General features: G+C 35.3%; 1 protein-coding gene and 1 long non-coding RNA gene across 3 annotated transcripts in view; both read left to right on the top strand.

Moving 5' to 3' along the window:
- The window catches only part of LOC106109073 (trafficking kinesin-binding protein 1), a 29,340-nt gene that overhangs the window by 3,583 nt on the left and 3,089 nt on the right, over positions 1-22,668 (top strand). The window contains exons 3-10 of the mRNA XM_013290473.1: positions 6,141-6,245; positions 8,739-8,843; positions 16,471-16,547; positions 16,812-16,976; positions 18,984-19,182; positions 21,568-21,698; positions 22,216-22,305; positions 22,616-22,665. Of these exons, the coding sequence (XP_013145927.1) occupies positions 6,141-6,245; positions 8,739-8,843; positions 16,471-16,547; positions 16,812-16,976; positions 18,984-19,182; positions 21,568-21,698; positions 22,216-22,305; positions 22,616-22,665 (922 nt within the window). The remainder of the gene's footprint in view (positions 1-6,140; positions 6,246-8,738; positions 8,844-16,470; positions 16,548-16,811; positions 16,977-18,983; positions 19,183-21,567; positions 21,699-22,215; positions 22,306-22,615; positions 22,666-22,668) is intronic.
- LOC106109409 lies at positions 10,435-13,775 on the top strand. Of its 2 annotated transcripts, none has more exons than XR_001226005.1 (2): positions 10,435-11,132; positions 13,564-13,775. It is a non-coding gene; the product is annotated as an uncharacterized LOC106109409 (long non-coding RNA). The 2 variants fall into 2 exon arrangements; XR_001226004.1 differs by having other exon boundaries at positions 13,550-13,775.

Here is a 22,668-nt window from a genome sequence, read left to right as displayed (position 1 = left end):
GCGAACGAAGTCGCAGGCAATAGCTAGTTTATTTTAACATTTTGGAGTAGTTGCTGTCGTATTTATGTCAGGAGAATAGTCTAATCGGCATTGTAGTCTTAGTTTTTAAGTGGTATCGAACAATCCATAGAATGGTATGAAATGGTATCCAACAAGTGGTGTAATCCCAAAATGCTATTATACTATCATACATTAGAACAAAAAAAATGGCGAATCATAACAAAACCCTAACGCGATGGTAAACGAAATACTAAGGCGTTGATATTTTGAAGTAATGTTTACGATTTTTAGTTCGTTAGTGGAAAGTACATTGTTATGTTTGAGACAAAGTAACACTGTAGGAGGCTTCATAGCGTAGGGCTTATGAATGAAGGGGATAACGAGGTGCTGGCATCGGGCCAGTGGCTATTCTGGGCGGGCGGGTGGTCGGCGCGAGCGCCGGCCCAGTCGATCGCCGCGCTTTCTCCCGCGCCTGTCTAACTAACGCTATCTCGCCTCACATTTCCCTTTTCTATAACTTCAACAAACATAAGAAAATAGTTGAATATACTTTAATTAGGTTCATTAAGAATAAGAATTCCTGTTTGTGTTTTGTTTATTATACTAAGGTCTAAGAATAGTTATTGTTGAAAAGTTGAGTCATAAGTTACCTAAATAAATAGCTAACTACAGAGCTGCCATATTAAAATGTAAAGCTTTTAAAATAATTACATCGTATAATAGAATGTTAGTTTAAATGAAGAGGGTCGAGTCATCAAGATAGTTTACAATCAAGTGCAATGAAAGGTATCACCGATATTTATGTGAACCGGTTTGCATGATCATAACATCGCTTTGCTTTATTACAGTCCTTTCAATTATTTTAACAGTGGTTATTTTGACATTTATATATAAACTTTATATCAACGTAACCTGTACAAAGAGTGTTTGTTTAATTTAAAATTGACTGTATGATTAACCGTGCGTTAATAAAAACGAGCTTAAAAAGCGGGCTTAAATTGTTCAATTAAATGCCGTTAACTTCGAGAGCACTTAAAAATGTAAGAATTTATAAAATCACGTTGGCACGAATATTCAAGAGACGAATATGAGTAAAAAGATACTCGGGTCAACGTTTACATAACGCGCTTGTTTAATCTGCGGCGTAGTTACTCAACTATACATAGACTATATTTTTTATATACATGACTCTATTTCTTTTTCACGGAACATTATTCTTTTTTTTGCTTTTCTAGTGTAACAAAAAGTTGTTTGGGCCTATTAGGCCAACAAGGCCGTGGGTGCGTTAGTCGAGTGTAGTAGCGGGACAGCCCAGTGCGGAGGTGACCCCTATCGTACTGATGCCAACATATTGACGACATCCTTATTTTTATTGGCGTTGCGAGCGAGTGCGACGACCGGCACCACCTCCACAGAACTGTGCGTGTGGCCTCGTAACCGTTCTATTTACAGGACTTTGACAAAATTAACTGCGTTTTATTACACACGATTAGATAACGCATTTAGCTGAGCTTCTGCAACACTGTGACCGTTTTGATCGTTAATCTACATATGATTTAACAGCTAAACTCTTAATTAGCTGTAGACAGTAATATTTTATAGTTTGAAGTACTTAAAATTGCGTTAAAGGTTTATTTCTAGTTGATTTTCCCCGTCTTTTGTACTTTGAATCTATTGTTGTTAATTACCGTTCAGATTTTGCGAAAGATAATTCAAGTAACATGTTTCCACTAATAGACTAGTGCTCATTGAGTATTGTGCATTTAATTATATTCAGATCGTACTGTAAATTTCCATGATTCGGTGCCATTATCGAATTCAGTGACGTTTAATATCATTATCAGGATCGATTATAGCGATGATTAGCGTTGGCCGGCGTTCAGTGCACGTCCGCAGATGTCGCGGTAAATGAGGACTGTTTGTTTATTACGTCTCGATAACCCATGTGCCTATGTGCGGTGTGGGACCGGGACTCTGTGTGGGATATAGCGGGGGCTACGTATGTGGCATGATGAGCGAGAGGCGAGCCCGTCCGCGACCGCGCAGACGCAATGAAATGCACGAAAAACAGCAGGATTTGCTCCTTGCATGGAGTGATGGTAAGTCTTAATGAACGTTTGCTTTCACTGCAGGAGTTTTGTACATTTTTTGTCTCAATTTATTCAACGACAATTAAAAGGAGAGCGATATTGTTAATACACAAATGATGCGACAGTGAAAACTCACCGTAAAGTTATTGTTTTTGTGTAACGAGGGTGCAACGAGTACATATTTGAAATCCGAGCTTAAAATAATTCGTCACATGACCATTTGGTTAGTTGTAGATATAATGGGCATATTTCTTTGTTTATTTTTGAATTTCCTTATCTTTAAGGGGTTTTCAAGGTTACAATAAGATGTTTTTTCCGTTGCAGTCAGACATCAAATAAATGAGTTTTAATTAAATGAATACAAGTAAACCAATTCACGTAATTTTTTGCAAAGAAGCATTTCAGACTAATATCTTACTTTGAACTTTATGAACCTGTTGTTTAGGTTCAAATTAACTAAAAATAGTTTACTCATTAGTTTTATTTTGAGGAACTGATGTAATTGTTTTTGTGTTATCGGTCGTAATGGTTTACCCTTGAATGATTACAGTTTGTTGTTAAGATCTGTAATGGGCTTTGTTTTAATTAATTATAATGATCAAATATACTCCTAGGTTCTAACGAATTAATATTAAAAATTATACATAATTAATAGGTTAATGATTAGTATTCAGCCTCTTCATTTAGTGTAAAAGTTACGTTTACAATATAATCAAGTGATAAAGAGATATTACAGTACTCCAGACAAGTATTTAAATTACCAACATAATTAGATGTAGATAAGCTATGTCACTTTCTCTATGCGTTGCAAAGTTGAAGACATAGTACTAATGAGTACAACTGAGAAGCCGCATTAGTACAGTAATTATGCTAGTTTCACACGAGGACATAACAAGGCAGACCAGTAGACAATACAGTACTGCTATTATTATTTGAACGCGCACAAAAATATTTCGTAAAAATAAAAATGTATGGATCTGACAATAACTTTGTACGTTAAGGAAAATTTTTGATGATTCAAGCGATTTTGGTAATCGAATGTATTTACGGGCATGGGAATATTTATCTTGGAGTTGTGCGTTCAAGTATTAGCAATACCGCACTGTTTGCCCTCGTGTGAAAGCAGCATTAGTACGGTAGAGTGAAGTTACAGCTAACATTCTAATCATATAAGGGAGACAGACAATGCCCTTAATCAGCCTACCTGTTTGTGCTTCGACTCTGAATGTGCGGTAATTTTATCTGTACCTTCACTTATTTGTGGAATCTTTTAATGTTATAGCCTAATTTATCGTTAATTAAAACAGTTTATTTGATCACTTAGTAAATACAAAACATTGGTAGGAAACAAATGTTTGATAATGAAAACAATCAAAAAGAAACAAAACGAAAACCTCTATTTAATTTTATTTAAAGTATTATCAATTGAAATTCAAAAGAAGTAAGCCAAAATATGACATAATTACTATTTAATATGTTGTAGCCGTAGGGTCAGTAGTTTTCAGGTTTTCAGTGTGTTTCCAAAAAAAATTAGCCATCTATATTTACCTGTAACTTCTTAATTTTTCTGATAGACTTCAAAAAATCTGATCAGTTTAGAATCACTAAACTAGCAATGACCAAACGCTGTAAGGCAAATCTACACCATGATAGTTTCAACATTCGTACAATTCTTTTCTTTATCATAGAAAGGTGTATAGCAAAATTCAGAGGTTGCTAACAAAGAGCTTGTGGGCGTAGTCTACAAATAAAATTGAATAGTCGTTTGAATGTTGCAATATAAATTGAATTGCGTCAGTATATACTGTGAATTTCAACTATCGTAATACATGTTTAAGAATTGTATTATCTCCGTATTTATAACGCGGATAAAATGGATAGAGATATTGTTGTAATATAGGTATTACGACAGAAGAGACTTCCTGTTACAGAAGCTCGAAATCCGGGTACAGATGCTAGTAGACGCGATCGATTCCACTAGACTTCCTAGATTCGCAGGCGCAAACACCTCTTATATCTACTTAAATTGTACGTAGGTGCAACCAGTCTGGCTGCAGCGGTATTGATTTGGTGTTCAAGTGATCTGGTACTATCTCAATTTAGATTTACTGCATTTGATTCAATGACGATTTAAAAGTAGACAGATTATAGAATGCAGTTTGAGTAGGTAAATGAAATCATATTGCTGAAACGCATTTAGATTTGATGTCGAATTTGATCTTTTAATAATGAATTTGTTAGATAGATTGTAGACGATATGATATAACCCTCTTCATGCTGTTCATTAATCATGAGTCCTTTCTAAAGATTTTCTTGTGCATGTTTTGAAATACTAGCACTAATTTGAACATAAGATTGCAAATGTGACCCCTATCTGCTTTATACGTCTAGAATCAGTGTTTAAAAATAAGTTATTAGTGCTCTTGGTGCAATCTATAATTTTTATCTCTTAAGAGTAGATTAGATAAAGTACTCTTGACAACTGAACTTTATATTATTGGAGTGTTTTTTTATTTTTTAATGAGGCTTGTTTTTCATTTATTTTGTTTTTCTTATCGGTTTCTGTGTGATTTTTTTTCGTAGTTGATTGAGACAATGCCAGTATTTTTAATGTTTTGGGTTCTCAAAATATCCAAGGTGCATGTGTTCCCATGTGAACATTTACCCGTCTCATTGCAAATGCTATAAAGACAATCGTTTTACGGAAGACGATTACAAATGAGAGCGCGTCTGCGTCCGGGAACGCAATCCATACGATGTTGCAGTGTAATGGAATGTTTGAAATTCTACGACAAACATCTTTTAAAGCGTATTCTTATATTTTGTTTTAACGCGATCGGATGTATTAAAATACAATGGATTATACAAAGGAATTGTATTGTATGACCTTTTCCGGAATGAAGGAAATATTGAATAGGTTTCTTTGTGTGGTCTCTATGATAAGGTCTTTTACTTATTGATTAGCGGTGTTATTTAATTGAGTAGGTCATGCCATCTATGTCTAAGAGAATATTTTATATATAAAAAAAAAACTTAAAAAATAGAGACTCTTGGCCAAACTGAATATTATATCCTTGCGATAGTGTGATATTTGCCACTCCCATAAAATCGGTACCAATTGTTTTTATTGTCGTTACAACTTGTAATATGAAATACATAAATGTTGCATCCTATTCTCAGGTGTGGATACTTGACCATCATATTCGATATCATCAACAGGTGAAAGTCCAGCTTCTAAAGCCTGCAAATTTTTTGCCCGTTATGCCTTGTCATACACGTAAAAAGACAAGAACGTCATTAGCCTAGTAATTTGTAAGACTTTCAAATTGAAATGCGTGTTTGAAGCCAAATGGAATTTCTATATGCAGATTTATAATGCAAATAATTTTATTATCAAGTTTAAAGAGTAATAAGTTATGTATTGAGATGGGTTCATCTGTGTACGTACATGATTAATATTTGCAGGGTCTCGGGGACTACGGCTTTGCAGATGACGCGCATACCCACCTCCCTTCCCCCTTCTATCCCTCTCCCTCTGACGTGAGGGGGAGCTTTATCGATTCTGTCTGGTGCCTCCATGCTAAATACGGAATGTAGACGCCCGTGCCAAATACGTTCCGTGTTTTATCGCTATCCACAACTCAAGTTCAAGTTCCAAGTCACGACTTCGTATTCAAACCAGAGACTTTCTAGCCAATTCACTGTCTTACTTCGTGTTTTACTCGTAAAGTTTCACTTACGCGAAGAAAACTAATCTAACGGCAAGTTATTAGATGCCTAATGCCTGCACTATAGCAAATGTGAGAAGACCTATTGTAGGGGATAACCTAGACGAAAGAGCGTCTAGTGTACAGACGTTCTGTTTTTTGTGTCCCTTAACATCGTGTATGTTTTTGTAGTTGTATAAACTTGACGAAACTAAAATGTTTCGGGCTTTTCGAAAATGAACATCCTTTATCTCTGTCCACCTAGTGTCGTAGGGTGAATTATAATGTAAAATATGTATAAAATTTGGTCCTTTAATTCATATTGTTTTTCTTTTGTCTACAGAGGTGTGCAACAGCGAGGAGGTGCCCGAAGTAGAAATCGTCAGCTTGTTGCAAGAACACATACCAAAATACCGCCTGCGAGCAGACAGCCTCACACAATTCGGAGGTAATATTTTAATTTTCCTTTGTTGTCGCGAATACGCTTCCAAAACGCTCTGAACAAAAGGTGCGACTTCCCAATGAAAACAAAACAAATGTATGATTTTTCTTTTGCAGTGTATGGTTTTATTTTTGTTTTTTTTTCAATTAAGTGTATAATCAGTTTCCCACAAGATTGATTTAAGAAGAAGATGAAAAACTAACAGGTTTTATTCAACATCTTCGGAAAAACAATATAAAAGTCGCTTATTTGAAAATGTACAGAAATGTGTATTTCCCATGTCTTATTTTTTCTGTTGTTGTAATTTCAAAAGAACGTTTAATTTTCATTTGCAAATAACTGACAGATAAGTGTAGCTAAGAAAAGAGGTTGAAGATATTTTCATACGACCGAGAAAACAGATCTAGGCCATGTTTAATTACGTATGTTATGCGAACTAAAAAGATAGGTGTAAGTGCTGTTGCTATCAAATGTAAAATTTTCAGCAGATTAGAAATAATTTGTTTTTGGATAACATGATTAAAAGTGAGAAAAAATGTTTAGCTTTGTGGACAACCTACACTTGTTCACTTTTAAAGTGAAATAATGCGGAAGTTTGTTGAATATTTTTAATTAGTGTAATTGACAGATTATCCGCTTTCTCTGACATATCCAAGGCTTCATTTGCGCATAAATCAGATCGATATCATGAAAGATAAAGCTTAAATGCAACACCGCATTATCAGTGATCCGCTTTTGTCTGCATATTTCTCACAGATACTGCGCCCACCTGACTATTAATCTAGCATTATTTAAGATTTATCTGTACTTTATCGCACCATTCCGTGTGAAATGACCTTTTATCTGAGAGTGTGGCTTTAAAATGTATCCCTAATTAAACCATACAATAAAGATGCAAGTATCTGTTTTCACAGTCAGGGTTGACAGTTTGTGTCGACATGATTTTACAATTTTTCTATTTGTGTTTAGTATATTCTTCGTTTTGCTAACCGTTATCGTGTAAATTAAGACCTTCTTAAATGCTATTATGCATGCCAATAAAAACGCATATCGTGACACTATAATATGTTATGTGTAGCCTTAACCTATATTACTTATAGTGATAGTGATTAAGTCGCAAAATACAAAACGTTAGGTATATCATAACAACCTTTGACAAAACTATCGCACAACTGATGTGCGATCGTATTTTTGTGCGCGTTATTTTTAGGGATCACAGCGCGACTAAACAGTTATGCTATAATTTAGTCTAAGGTGTGCGTTCTTAAAATGATAAATTTGTAATTTAATAGTGCATGATTATCATTGACATGAAACGATTACTTAACATTGAAAGTTATCTAAATGTGTGGAAAAATAAGTGTTATAGAATGTTAATTAGTGTGCACATAACTGGTGTTCCGTGCCACAAAGCGCCGAGGCTGGGTTTCCGGCGCCGGCGTCGCACGGCTCTATTAATAATGGTGTCTCATCGGTGCGAGTCATCGTCCGCTGACCGGTCTAACCCGCGATCTCTGTCAACTGACTGGTACTTGAAGTTCCACGCATACTGCATACCAGACTATGTACGTTTGATGACGTCTGTCGGAATCTGCGATATAGTTATGGTCTAAGATCTATTTCTGTATCAAAGCAGGTTCTGTTCTATTTTATAGTCGAATTAAATCAATGCAGAAATTTTTTTGTCTTGGAAAGTGAAATATGAATGAATACCTCTTTGATGCAAAATGCTTGGATTTCTACGTGCTTTAAGCATCAATGACATGATAAACTGTCTTAAATTTAGACAAAGGATCGAGTTTCTTTGGTAATCGATTAGACTTACAATCGATTGTACGAATATAAAGAAATGGCGAGGTAATGAAAAATATTACAATTCAGCTGCAACTATTTATAGTTACGCTGATTTTAGTTCACCGACGTAGTTGATAACCCAATAACATTTTGGGTAATTTATAATTAGTAATTAAGTGAAATATGTGCAGAATGAGGTATATTTACATACTTAATAAATGTACTGGATCGAGTGAAAGCTTCTCATTCCATACGTACCCTGCGACAAGTACCTTTAGCAGCTATTAAACCGGTTTCTAAGGTTCTTTGTAAGATTGATCGAAACTAGAAATATTAATCTCGTAGGGCGGCTTCCAAATTTCTTTATTTGGGTCCTCTATTTGATACAGTGTGTACGTTTACACAGCTGTGAATGTTTTTGATAATTGTATAGTCATTATGTTGTTGGACTATACAGTGTGATAACCTGCGCCCTGACTTATCAGGGCTAGTGTTTGACCGTGAGAACGAACGTAGTGATGTGCACACGTTAGTATCAAATGTGGTACCAATTTAAACATGTGCCAGTTAATATCACGATTGAACTGGATGAAACGAGGACATTGTGTGACTCATCCTACTCAGACAGTTGTAGCATATGACTGATTGTTGGTACGTATAACTTATTTATGTTTGTAAATGTTTAAATTCGGTATTTTGTTACAGGGTACGAGAATCAGGACTGGTTCATACCTTCGCCGGCGCTGCCGCTCAGCTCCGAAGATCTAGCTCTCACGCCTGATCAGATCAGGGAAACACTCAATTATTTCCGTGAGTACTATAAATTTATTGATAGCATATTGTGTTCATTTCAATTGTTTAAGGTTTGACATTTGTTTCCTATTTATTATTTGTGCTAACATGTAAAAAAAATATAAACTCTCACGACAGTTATTGTATCGCCTCATTTTTAAATTTCATTAATTAACTACGATTAATGGTAATGATGTCTTTGTTTGCATCGAGTCGTCGATGTTTTTGCAGAATATTTTAAATTTGACTATTTTCCTTATTTTTAATGTTTACCTGCCTTTATTCTCCGAGATGAAATTCTCGGTATAAGATGTTTGAACGATTGGAAAATAGACCAACGCGTTCGTCACCACCTATAAGGACTTTATGCTAGTGTTAGAAAAGCTCGATAAACGTAATTCTTAATGGATAGTCTGCAATAAATAAAGAAAGGAATAATCACAATATTTATATTAGGAGTCGTTGAAGGCAAGTGTTTTACGATTAAAAGTTAATGTCTACTTACGATATAGTAAATCTATTTCCATATAAAACGAGTTTCTCAACGTCACCGTATTTCATAAACAAATCAAGTTTTAGACTTCCTGCTGAACACCTATTATTTTTCTCTGTTCTATCCTAAACGAAAAGACCGAAACCTTGTTTATGATTTTTAACTTTCCTTGCGCTGTATTTTAAGTCATATGGTATTTATTTCGTTGTTGACACGTGACATATGGACAAAATCTTTACTAATACAAGTTCCTTTATAGGTACATTGCTTGTTTTGTTAAGATGTTGACCTTAAAGCAAATTGCAACAATCTCTTTGCCATTGCGGTATCGCTATTATAGTTTCGTTCCGCAGAATTGCGGACTCATGATCATAATGTATAAGCAGCTATAGATAGATACAACCCGTTTAGGGCGTCTCCCGGTTTTACAAAAAATCGATTTGACGTCGGCGCAGACGATGACTTGGTCGGATTTAAATTATTTGCTAAATCGTGATGATTATGCTTTTGATAAGAAATTTTATTTATTGATACCAAGTGAAAAATACCACGTCAATAATAGTGTCTACTAAAATAAAAAAATGGTATTGTAGCGCGTGAAACGCAAGTTAGGTGTCCGAGTGCGCAGCGCGCGTGCGCGGTGCCGGGCTACGGGGCGGTGTGCGGGGAAGGGCGCGCGGACAGCAGTGCGGGCCGCGCCGGTGCAGACGCGACACGCGCGCCTCTGATCGATACCACGACGCGCCGGGCGTGCTAAACATAGCGAGGAATGGTGCACCGCTGCACTTGCTGGTTTATCGAACTCCCGCGAATCACCTGCCAATTGCTAAATTACATCACATCATATCACGCATTACCATGAACAAGGATACGCATTTTACTGAAGGTAACCAGCCTCCGCATGGCGAATATTTTCGCATCGATCGTTCCTTTTAACGCATCTCGGTTGCGCGGTGCGAAATTCGACGCCCAGTCGGCGATCCATCGATTTAGGTGTCCGGGAATCGGGGAGTCGCGGCGCGAAGTCCACGGCGACGGCGTCGCCGGCCCTGCCCCGGGTCCGGTCCTGACTGCGACTTGCGCAGTACTCCAGACGCTCTGTATTTGACCGTGAGAGGCACACAGAATTTATTACGTCCATCATAGCTTACTTATCAGTATGTTGCTCTAATAAACTATTGTAAAACGGCTCAGTATAATAAAAGGCTTGCCCGTTTTGTATAATCATGTTTGCTAAAATATGCGTGAGCTTTCTATATATTTATATTTTTTTGTTTATACACGGAGACGTATACAAGGACAACGCAATGTTTAAGTTGTCCTTAAGTAATATAAAGTATTGATTAGGTATTTTATTTCATCGATGACTTTCTTTATTGTATTTAATAACTTTTGGTAGTTCGAATTTAATTTTATACATGTACTGTTCTTATCAATTTTGCAAGACCCGCTGCTAACCCTACGTCTCGAGACATTACGCACATGCTGTACTCGATAGTAATGTATAATTACATTGTATGCTATTATCAATTGAATTGCTTTCTAAATAAGAGTCGTAATAGTGTGAACAATCTTAACAGTTATAATGCTAGCCGTACAACCGTAATCGTGGCCAGAGCACAGCTTAGTTATAGCCGCGGTGCGGACGGAAGTGGTCGTCCAATGCGCGGTGCTTGCCCGATACAATAATTTGTGTGTGACACATTGTGTGTGATTCAGTGTTGCATACACATGCACTTGATCGTGAAACTTTCTTATCGTTTTCATTGACATTCCAAATAAGAAAGCTTTTTTGATATTTGTTCACGTGTTTGGTGATTAAGATTCTCTCCCCATAAACGATTATTGTATTCTTAGTAATTGTTACTGCTTTTTAATTTTTATGTGTATGTGTTTGTACTTTATAATTTTGATTATACAATTCGAGATATGGTTTGAATTTTACAATATATGTAATTTAGTATCACGCAACACACTTACAGCTCTAAACGCACCGCATTGAAGCAGAAATAGCGAATTAGTATTCAAAAAACGTTTCATTCGTGTCCATACTTGAAATTGTATTAAGTAAAGAAAATTTACTTTGCAAGTATCAAGAAACGTTAGTTAATTTATTAAAATGTACTTGAATTAACTTCGTCTTGATAATGTTCTTATCGTTATCAGTCATAATTTAGTCTTGACGTTTTCTGTTTGACGTTCTTATTACCCACTTAATAGACAAACAATTCAGTTAAATTAACACAATTTGCATTTTAAAGTCGATGGAAGGTAGTTCAATATATTTTCAGTAAACATCGCGATATATCAAACATATTTAAATTATTGTGCAAATAAGTCAACCTTATCTTTGTAATAAGAATTTATTTGAAATATTTGTATTTCAATTCTGGTTTTGTCTAATTTCTTTTAAGAATTCTTAACGGGAATTACTTTTTGTTATTATAATTCAGATGCTCGTGAAACTTTCACGTGCTATGTTTTACTTTCTCCGTAATAACTTGTCGTGTGTCAATAATGTTGGCCTAGAGAGCTACATAAAATTGCAATATAATGCCGCATGCAGCTCAGCATTTCTAAAGGGGTAATACTTGACATATGCGGGCCAAGGTTTTGCACCAAGCCGCGTATCCGATAAAACAGACGCCAAAGTTTTACAGTTTAAAGCACTTAATCCGATCAATGTGTCGCTTTGATAGGTTTCAGGCTACGATTCGACCTACATTACTTCAATTATAAACCGATGCTATTCTAAATATACTCTTTGAATATTTGAAATATTTTAAGCATTGCTGCCATCTTTAAATTTTTGTATTCCCTCATACTGTTATTGTAACCATCTGACTGTCAGATGATACGCATTAGAATAGCCTTATGAATTAACTCGACTCATGAAATAATGCATAGGAAATGATAACATGATTATTGTATATTTCATGTTTAATAAAAAAACTATCCTTAATACACGACGATGTCTCACAGCTGAAATAATAAACAAGTTTAAACTGTTTTAATTCCACCAAGAGTTTAGTTTATATGCGAAATTATAAATATTTATGATACATGGTCCATTGTTTAAGATTTAAACTTAATTTCGATTTTTTTTTTATTGAAGAAGTCCTCACTGTTGCTGAATCATAAAGAGATATTTTTTATATAAAGGTAAACACCTTGAGGTAGGACCATGTTCATAAAATACAAAATAAATTTAAAACTTGTTTTAAGATTCTGCTTATAACCGGATATCATTTCTTCCTTATCAATAGATCGTGATTACCGTTTTTATAGAAATGATTTACCTAGTAGCATATTGTTAATGTTTTTGTTGATAGAAAAACATTCGATCGCTGCCAATTTGTCTTAGCTAACTTATTTGCATTCAAAATATATTTATTACATTAACATTTCGTGATATCGCAATGGATGCCGGTTGCCGTGCTGCTTGTGTCAAAAAGCAGTACACGAACAAGGCAAGGTTATTTGACGTCAACTGAACACGTCACGTGCTTTCCGACCTTTTGCCGCTTCTTACAACATGACTTGGTGTCAGTGAAAACTTAAACAGGTTTTTCAATACAGCAATTGGTATAAATATAATTGAAGAACTAAGTATTCAATTTCATGGTTAGTTTTCTGTCGCCATTGTTTGTTTTTATAGCCTTTGCGCGTTAACTTCGAACGTCATTCATAACATTGTAAATTATTTTAACGTCTTCACATTTTATTTAATAGTTTCATGTCCAGTTTGACTTGATCTTTGTTATTCGTCGTAACGGCGCACACGATGGGCATTCTAAGATAGAATGATATTTTCTCGAAGTTTTGCAACGTTAAACGCCGAGGTTAGGATGCAATTAGCGTAAATCGTGTTTTTTTTATATTTCCTCTTGACCATGATGTTGGTTGAGTTCATTAACTACATTTGTCACAATAGGCTAGGATCGTCTATTATTTGCTCCGCTATAAAACAAACAAGAAATTCTTATTATTGTTCGAAGAAGTTATTTATGATCTTTAAGCTGATTTAATCCATGAGTAAAGATACCCTTTTGTAAATTGAAATGACTTATGTATTTATATGGTGGATTCTTATTACAGTGACTAATATCAATATCCTTGCTTTTGTAATCTCTAGGTAATCATAAATTCCAATGGTTTTGTTTAATTGATATTGTTAGATATAAACATAATTGATAATATTAAACATCCAATACAATATTTTATGCGCCAGTTCTTATTCTACAGTGTTCGTGGAAGGAGGTGTTATTTAGTAAATGTTATTAGTTTCTGATTACTGAAGTTTGCACATTAGACGTAATATCTAAATTTCAATCAGTACAAACAAGACTAATTTTTAAATGTGACAGGCACGTAAACGTCACCTGACAATGTAATACATTTATCAGTGTTTTCCTCTAATACACACATCACGATTCTGCCAGGTTTTTACCAGACTTTAAAATAAACTATATAATTAGTGGAGTGCTACGATGAGTTATGTATCAGTAAGCGTCGGGGGACATTTGCAATAGGACGTCGATGCAGGGTGGTGCACTTCGGGGGTGACGCAAGGGTGTGCGCCGTGTGGGCGGGGGTGAGCGGGACGGGCGGGGCGGGGCCGATGTCCGCGGCTGGGGCGCGCCACGGCGGCGGCGGAGGGCGGCGCGGGGGAGGGCGCGGGCGGGGGGCGCGCCTCGCCGCCGCCCGGCTTCGATCGCGAACTGTTCCGCGAGCTGAGCTTCCTCCCCGACGCAGAGCTGCGCGAGTGCCTCGGCGAGTACCCCGACTTCCTGTACCATGTGGCGCGCGACAGGTTCGGCCGGCTCTACTTTCGCGTCATAAGGACCTTGCTCCTTGATCGAGGTACGGCAATGCCTGAACTCATCGCACTGATCATCTCATCACCTTCACACGACTAGCGAATACTTGAGCGTTTTTCTTCATCATCTCGCAATATCCTATCTCGCTTTTCTTCTCTATTTGCTTTGGTCGTCATTACTTCATCATCTATTTGTATTTGTAATCGAATTTTATATAACCTGCGGCGACATTCGATCATATGTTAGTATGACTAGACAATACTCGTATAATAAACAATTCACTTGGCGCGTTGGCGGACACAATAGGTAGTAAAAATGAAAATATTATTATAGCTGAGGTCATTTATCTTGTGCTCTAAGTGATAATTTGTTAGTATTTTGCTTAACTATATTAAATCAATCATCGTGTAGACGATGGAAATTATTTTCAGGTGAAGATATTTCCTAAAAATACAATGAGTACCTTAATTTCGTAATAGATTATTTTTTTTAAAGTAGCTATGTCTTATGGTAATAGTAATGTATGTTCCGATAACTTTTTAAACAACGTTTGCGTTGGATGTTTTTATTATAATGAATATAAACTACAAGAAGTCGACTCAATGTCAATGTTTAAGCGGCGTAAGTTTGGAAAAAATTAGATAGATCACGTGTCTGTGTGTTGGCAAGATGCCGAAATGAGATATAAATAAAGAAGAAATTCCTGTTTATATTTTTCGAAAAATACTTCACACTTGTGGCTTTTACTTAATGTTTTTCCACTCGTCGAATCTTTGTCCTGTTGATGTCACACACGATTCACGGAAAGTAGCTGGAAATAAAGTGTGTAGACAATCGTTACGCATTTACCGCGCTACGTGTTAGGTAAGGGGTTATAAAAAGTGAACACATTGTAAGTTGTGATTTAAACATTTTCCCATGCTTTTCTTTTGCTGTTAGAAAGCTATTTAATTGAAAACAGATCGATCTGTTGTGAAGATGTGCTAACATTAAGAAAATTTTGTCATTCTCTGGAATAACATCAAATTTCTGTATGATTTTGTCATTCACCATTAATAATTTAAGTCACTGCGGATTTTTGTTCTCAAGTCCCTTGGCTTATCCATCTATTAGATGTTTACCTAAAATGCAACATGTAGCTTTCGATGAGTAGTCGCCTGAGTTTTAGATTAAATCTATTTTGATTTCGATGTCACTTCTGTGTTGACCTGATCTGTGGTAAGACAGGTATCAATAAACTGTAAGCATGTTTTGTCTCCCGTACTCATTTTTCCCATGTTGCACAATAGAACACTTTGTTTAGCTCGGGCGCGGGCGGCGCGTTCTCTGCACTCGCAGTCTCTTATTCGGTCGTTCGGTTGTCGCAAGTGTTATCACACTTGATCCGCCAATAACATCGATCAATTTGTAATTTTTTTAATCAATCACATTCAAGAATGTTATCGTAAATTAAAATCGGACTAATGAACGTGCTTAATAATATCGATGATATTTTAGCGGGTTCGTATTTATTTTAAACAATGTGTAGTGTCCTTTGAGAATGTATATCTTATCTGCTATGTGTGTTGTGTCGATTAAATGCTTTCAGGTGTAAACGCTTCATTCGACAGTTCACAACAGTTTAAGCGTCCGTTAAGTATTCTGTGTTATGTCGGGTACGGTTGTTTCTTATTGTTCAGACGTTTATAATTCATAGTGTTTCATTAGATACGAGTATGGAGTGAAAGTTATGTGAAAACGTAATACGTCTCCCGTTTCGGTAGTTGCATGCGCGCATCTTGATCGCGAGGTCAATCATGGAAACAATACAATTTAAAAAAAGTTCTATCTTTGTTATAGTAATTAGTTTTGGAACTTTCTCTTTTAATCTTATATTCGTCAATCAATGTTGTACATGATGTTTTAGATGTTGTAGTTGTGAAAAGTGGAGCAGTATTTGTTGCTTGGATTATTTAGGCATAGAAAGGTGTGAGTTAGAGCTTTTAAAAATGTGAAAACTTTATAAAAAACTACGCGCTTTATAAAAGGAGACTTTACCGTAACATTGCTCTAAGAAATTTTATTGTTATTGTTTGTTTAAAAGTAACTAAATAATAGATATTTAATTTTATGTTTTTTTTGTCCTCCATAATCTTGAAAATCGAATAGCAATGTTAATTACTGTTGGTTAAAAAGTCGTGAGAGTTTATACTATAAAATGCACATTAGTTTCTTCTTTCTAAAGCCTTTGTAATATTTTCTTTTTATGTGTTTTCAGTATGTTTTCTCAAAATCACATCATAAGTGGATTTAAAAAAGAAGTGTAAATATAGTTGTTTTATTTTGTTTACAGTTCTATGCAGCAACAGGGTGAGCCAAATGACAAAGACCTACAATGACATCGAAGCGGTAACACGGCTCTTAGAAGAAGTGAGTACATTTATGTTTTTAAATAATATACGTGTAAAATAAATTAATGCAAAATAAACACAGACCTATTTTTAAATGAGGTTATCTAATGTATCTATTTCCTTTATCTTGTTTTGATTTTAAACACTCTATAATAGATTGTATTGTTATTGTCTAGGCAAACTATAACAAGAACCTATACGCTATTACTTCAAGCACTCTGTATTGTCCGTTCCAACGGTATAAGTGTGAATTGAAATTGTCATTTTAATGAATGTTTTGTAGAAAGAGAAGGATTTGGAGCTGACAGCTCGCATCGGCAAGGAGCTGCTGGCGGCGAACGGGCGGCTGGAGTCGCGAGTGACCGCACTCGAGGGCGAGCTGCGAGGTGCGCGGGACCTCGTCACACAGCTCCGCCACGATCTCAACGCCAAGACTGAACTGCTGCAGGTAAACACAGAAATAAACCCCCTGTATACAGGTATAAAAATTCCCCTGTATTATATACTCTATATACTCGACCATACACATTTAAACATTTATAAGGTAACTTGATCTTCACCTGGGGCTTTGAGCATGAGTTCTATTGGCATAAATGCTGACCAATCATTGTTATCTCAATATTTACAAGAAGAATGAAAAAGGACGAAATACTAATAAAGCATTTCGACAGTGTAAATCTACGGCAACATACTTTCTACGCACACATATGCGATTAATAGTAATTGGAATTTTGTAATATTTATATAAAAAAAAATGGCGATCTAATCTGATATATCAGATTACAATTATTATAAATCGTATTTTGAAATCAGAATAAGGTTTCCGATTTCTTAGTTCATGTTTATTTCGTGGCAACGACTGTAAGGACGGTTCAACAATTTTCATCAAGACGCACAACCGGTCTTAAGCACAATCATACTTTCACATTACATTAAATGATAACGTTTAATATTGAGTATACGCTAACCCTGTAAAACAATAGACTTTGTAAATTCTTTGAAATCCATTGTTATGGCTACAAATCTTACGTTCGGTATTGTTACGTTTCTAAAGAAAACTTATATGACCTAACCCATAACTTTAAATCTTACTAATATTATAAATGCGAAACTTTAGATGGATGGATGTTTGTTACAGTTTGTAGATTAAACTGCTTGCTGAACGAATATCAATGAAATTAGGCATAGATGTATAGGATGGTCTGGAAGAACACATAGGCTACTTACTTTTTTAATTTCACGCGAACGAACTCGCGGGAGAAGGCTAATATAAAAACATGTTCAATCACAGCTTTTTGTTATTTTGACCGTAACCATATTTCAAGTACCGTATTCAAATCGACTTCCATGTTAGCGCGTAACCGTTACATCAGTATTGGAAATCGGAAATATGAATATAAGCAACTTTCCGCACTAACGGCACTATAAACAATATTGTAGATTAAATATCTACGTATTAATTTCTTTTATTGCATAAATATTTTATAACAAGTAATAAAGTGAATAAATGTATATGGCAACATTGATAGCCAAAAAGAAATCACGTGATCTGATCAATGCAAATGATATCTAGCGGAGTCGGAATTTTATTCAATAAATTGTGAAGTTCATTAATTTAGTGTTTTAAAGATTTTTATTATGTGATTGCCGTTCTTGTGGTTTTTATATCAGTTTCCGAATAATAACGTTTTGTTACATTTAATATTTGACCTTCATTTATCAACGGCAGTCATTTCAATGTCGTTAACCTATACTAGCCGGTGTATAACCTAATGGTAAGTTTGATTCGAAAATTAATGTGTTATTTTTTTTAAATATAAAAATTATGTCCATTATTCTATTGTATTTATGTTATTGATAAATAGACATTAGTTCAATGCCCTATTTATTCTATTCATGAAGTTAACCACGTCATAACTACGGTAACGCTGACGACGTCTAATTGTTCAAATCATTTGTTATGAAAATATTTGTTTTCATGTTCATTACAGACGTTATTATCCAACAAATTTCGAGTGTTATATCAAATTTTACTGTCAAGTTATATTGTCCCTTCCTTATTTTTTGTTTAACATAAATGGGATGTGTGCATAATGATAATACAGACTAGTGTACTTTGTTTACATTTTTCAACATTCAATGGGACAGGCGTCGGCTGTAAGATCATAATCTCGCGATAACCATACGCATATCCTTTACGTGACTTTAATAAAATTGTGACATTTTTATCTTTATTAGATAAACATTATTATGAACCGGCGCGATGCTTGCATTTTAATTAACTTTATTTATCCGTAGTTAATTAAAAAAATAACTAATAAAACGATTTTTTAATTCTGTTTTATGTTTTTTTTATTATTACGTTTAAACGCCTTGCCTGCGATACGTCCTTTACAATGTTTGCAATAAAACCTTAAAAACGTTATTTGTAATGTAATTTCCGTATATTGTGTAGGTTCTAACAAATGACACAGAGGACAGCACTCCGACAGAGGAGCAGGAGCCGCCCACGGCGGTGGCGCTGCGCAAGCGCACGAGCGCGCTGGAGCGGGAGAATCGAGCGCTGCGCGACGAGGCGGCCCGGCTCGCCGCCGGCGCTGACTCCGCCGAGCTGGCCGAGCGACAGCTGCTCAGGGACATCGCCAACCAACTCTGTAAGTACTTCCTCAGCCCAAATCTAGTATCGCGTTTAACCCGAATGTAGAGGGAAGGAATGGAGGGGGAACAGCGACGCAATAACGCAGATCTGCCTTGCCAATGGTTGGTTGACACGGAGATTGCGGGAGCACCCGAACCCCACAAATCGCTATCGGTTCCACTCACTCGATCGCCCATCTGCATGTGGGCCACTCTAGGATTATATCAGGAATGTGGCCAAACTTCAACATTAAAAACGGCCACACTGTCTGTAATGTATATGACCAACGGTAGGAATACGGAGGCGTAGTATCACCGACAGAAATCCTGTAAATTTAAACAGAGATCGGCGCATAAAATGTAAAAAACAAAACAAATTGTGTGACAAATTGTTTATATAATTCGCGCTTCGTCATGTTGTATTACAACATCGGTATGTAACTCAAAGCTCGGGACGACGCGGCGCGGAACCAATCGCGGACAATGGCAACTACGGAGAATCGATCGCAGCAACGTTACAGTTCGTAAACAATTATACACATTAATTAAAGCTTATACTTGTAACGAATAATCCGAACACATAACAAGATATATGCATATATAATTTGAGATATATGAAATTTAACGATGTTATGTCATTATTTTCATATGACTTTAGAAAGTGTTTTCAGATTAAATTAATTTCCTTGCTTGTTCTATTTAAATTAACTACGGATTCAAATATACGTACTAAATGCTATGTTTTGTGCAGAAAATTCCATTTGTACCGCAATAGCGTGCTAACTACTGCAGTAATTTGTTGACTGCTTGAAATAACTTTGTTCTCATTGTTTATTTTGAACAAAAAATATAGACTACTGTTTATTTTTGTGTAGTTTACATTTGGTTAGAAGTTTTTCTTCTTTTAACTATGTGCTTAAAGTATGTTAGTCTGTTTTAATCAACTATGGGTATGAATTATTTATTTTTCTATACTAATATTATTAAGAGGAAAGATTTGTGTTTTTGTATGTATTGAAATAACTCAAAAACTACTGGGCCGATCTGCAAGTAAGATAGGTTATGTTTTTTAATGTCACGCGGGCGAAGTCGCGAGCAACAGCTAGTCGTAAATGAAATAAATATGTATTTTGCGATAATTTTATTAGTATTGAACAATAAACAGATAAATACATTAACAGATTGCATAAGCTGTTCACACTAATGTATTACAAAGGCACTCAATCGTTTCTTGTATTTGTATATTGCAAATCAAACCATTGCAAGGTTAAATTTTATTATCAGATACGTAAATAAACGTAAATGCGGTTTTCTTAATACATTTTCCTCGTACAGAAACTTATTATTCTACATTTTGAAGAAAATAAAATCTTGTCTTTTCCTTAACTCTAACCATAATCTACCATTCATCATTATTTCGTGCTAGTTTTTCAATTATTCGAACAGTATATTATATATTAAATCTTATTTGGAATTATTTTTTTTGAATCCATTTATAATTGTTGTGGATAGTACTAGGCAGAAGATAGAAGATGTAATGAAGCGAAGAGAAGATGTGAGTTCGGTGTAACAAGGTGGCCTAGCAGTGTGTTTTCTAGAAGACTTGCACCCTGTCAGACCATACTTGTTTCAACGAGTTCTTTTTCATCGAGTAAGAAGAATCAACATTTACAAAAATAAAGAAGAAAGTGGAAAACTGTTAGCTTGGTTTATTTGTATTAAATACACAGACAACATATCATAGTACTCTAATGTAAAAAAAAACTGCGGTTGTACAACACTTTTATTAAAATTTAAGTACAAGTCAGTGTTTATTATCATTTCTTAAAAAAAAAAACTATTCGATTCTATTCATAGTCGTTTTTAGTTTTAGCTTTATTGTTAATTTATATTAATTAATAGTTTAATCAAAACTATTTGTTGTACTTTTTGTATTTACATACTTAAAAGATTGCACGTATAAACAAAGAAACAATTGTTTCGCTGATAAATACGAAGGCCGTGCCAACAATAGATGGCGTGCGCGTTCACCGCAACTTTCTTCACAGCCGAAGCAATCGGTATTCATGCACTCAATATCTTAATTAACTATTTTGTAGTTCGCAATTACTGCCTTGCAAGTGCTGTTAACAAAGAAAATAATAAACGGATTTAATAACTTTGCAGTTCTCAAGATTATCATGTACGACATAAACAGACAAAAAAATGCGACTATGTAAAGTGAAAATATTTCATGTGATTAGTTATTACTTCTTTAATGAGTTTGCTTTGCAACCAGTACATTTTTAATGAAATTTTTATGGTTCTAACATAGTGTTTTACATGTAATTTTCATGTCATTTGTTCACCTTCTGATAGTAACTTTTAGGTTAGGTTTACTAAATATATTAAAATATTTCCAGCGAGTGCAAACAGCGAGGCGAATGTGCTGAGCTCGGAGTTGTCGGAGGAGAGGCAGCGCTCTGCAGAGCTGCAGCAGCAGCTCGACAGCGCCAACTCCAGGCTTCTTCTCACTGAACGCAATTTGCAACAGGTATACTAGCTACTACGTACATCTATACTAATGTTAAAAGAGGAAAGATTTGTATTTTTGGACTTTTATGCGTATTGAAATAACTCAAGAATTATTGGGCCGGTTTTAAAAATGTTGGCATCATTAAAAAGCTATTTTAAGAATGAGTATTATGAGCTATACTTTTAAAATTTCACGCGGACGAAGTCGCGAGTAATAGCTAGTGCGTTATAAATACACTAACTAAAAACAGCTTCCAAATGCGAAATTCATGTTAATATCAAAGACAGTTGTTGTGTATTGAATTTTGTATATAAGGAGATAGCAATCACTGTCTGCAATCCAATATGTTATTCGTAATTAGGTCGAAAACGATTGAAAAATAGATTTTATCACACATTATCGCCAAACACGAACATTCCAAATGTTGTTATCATCATTATGAATTGTTATTTTGTAAATTAAATATACGTAAACTTTTGTATTTTATGTTTTGTCTAATGATTTGACAGTATATTATAAAGTATGTTTTTCACAGCTGTCAGCCGAACACGAGCACACGTTACGAATTCTAGAAATAACTAGGGAAAATCAAAATGCACTCGCAGCAGAATTGGCTGATGCCAAGGTATGTATTATTGTCATTCTGATTTACATTATCAATACATTAAAATGACAACCAGACCATATTCTTAATAAAATGAAGCATTAAATTATAACTTAAAAACCTATTGGGGTTCGACTAAAATCTATGTCAATATTAAATATATTTTTTTAAAGGTTATGAATTTAAGGTGTTATAGTAACAAATTTGTTAGATAGTGATGTTTTGTATGAATGTTTTCGGCACCACACTCATCAGACTGTAAGCGAAATTGCTCCTACTTGACGCCTGTCTTCTGTATGGTCGTGGTATTTCATGTACGATTGTGTGTCAGGAGCGGTACCTGGAGGTGGCGGCGCACCTGGCGGAGGCGCAGGAGCAGCTGCG

Source organism: Papilio polytes, unplaced genomic scaffold (genome assembly GCF_000836215.1).
Source record: "Papilio polytes unplaced genomic scaffold, Ppol_1.0 DF821289.1, whole genome shotgun sequence".
NCBI lineage: Eukaryota > Metazoa > Arthropoda > Insecta > Lepidoptera > Papilionidae > Papilio > Papilio polytes.
This window is presented reverse-complemented; position numbering and strand designations above follow the sequence as displayed.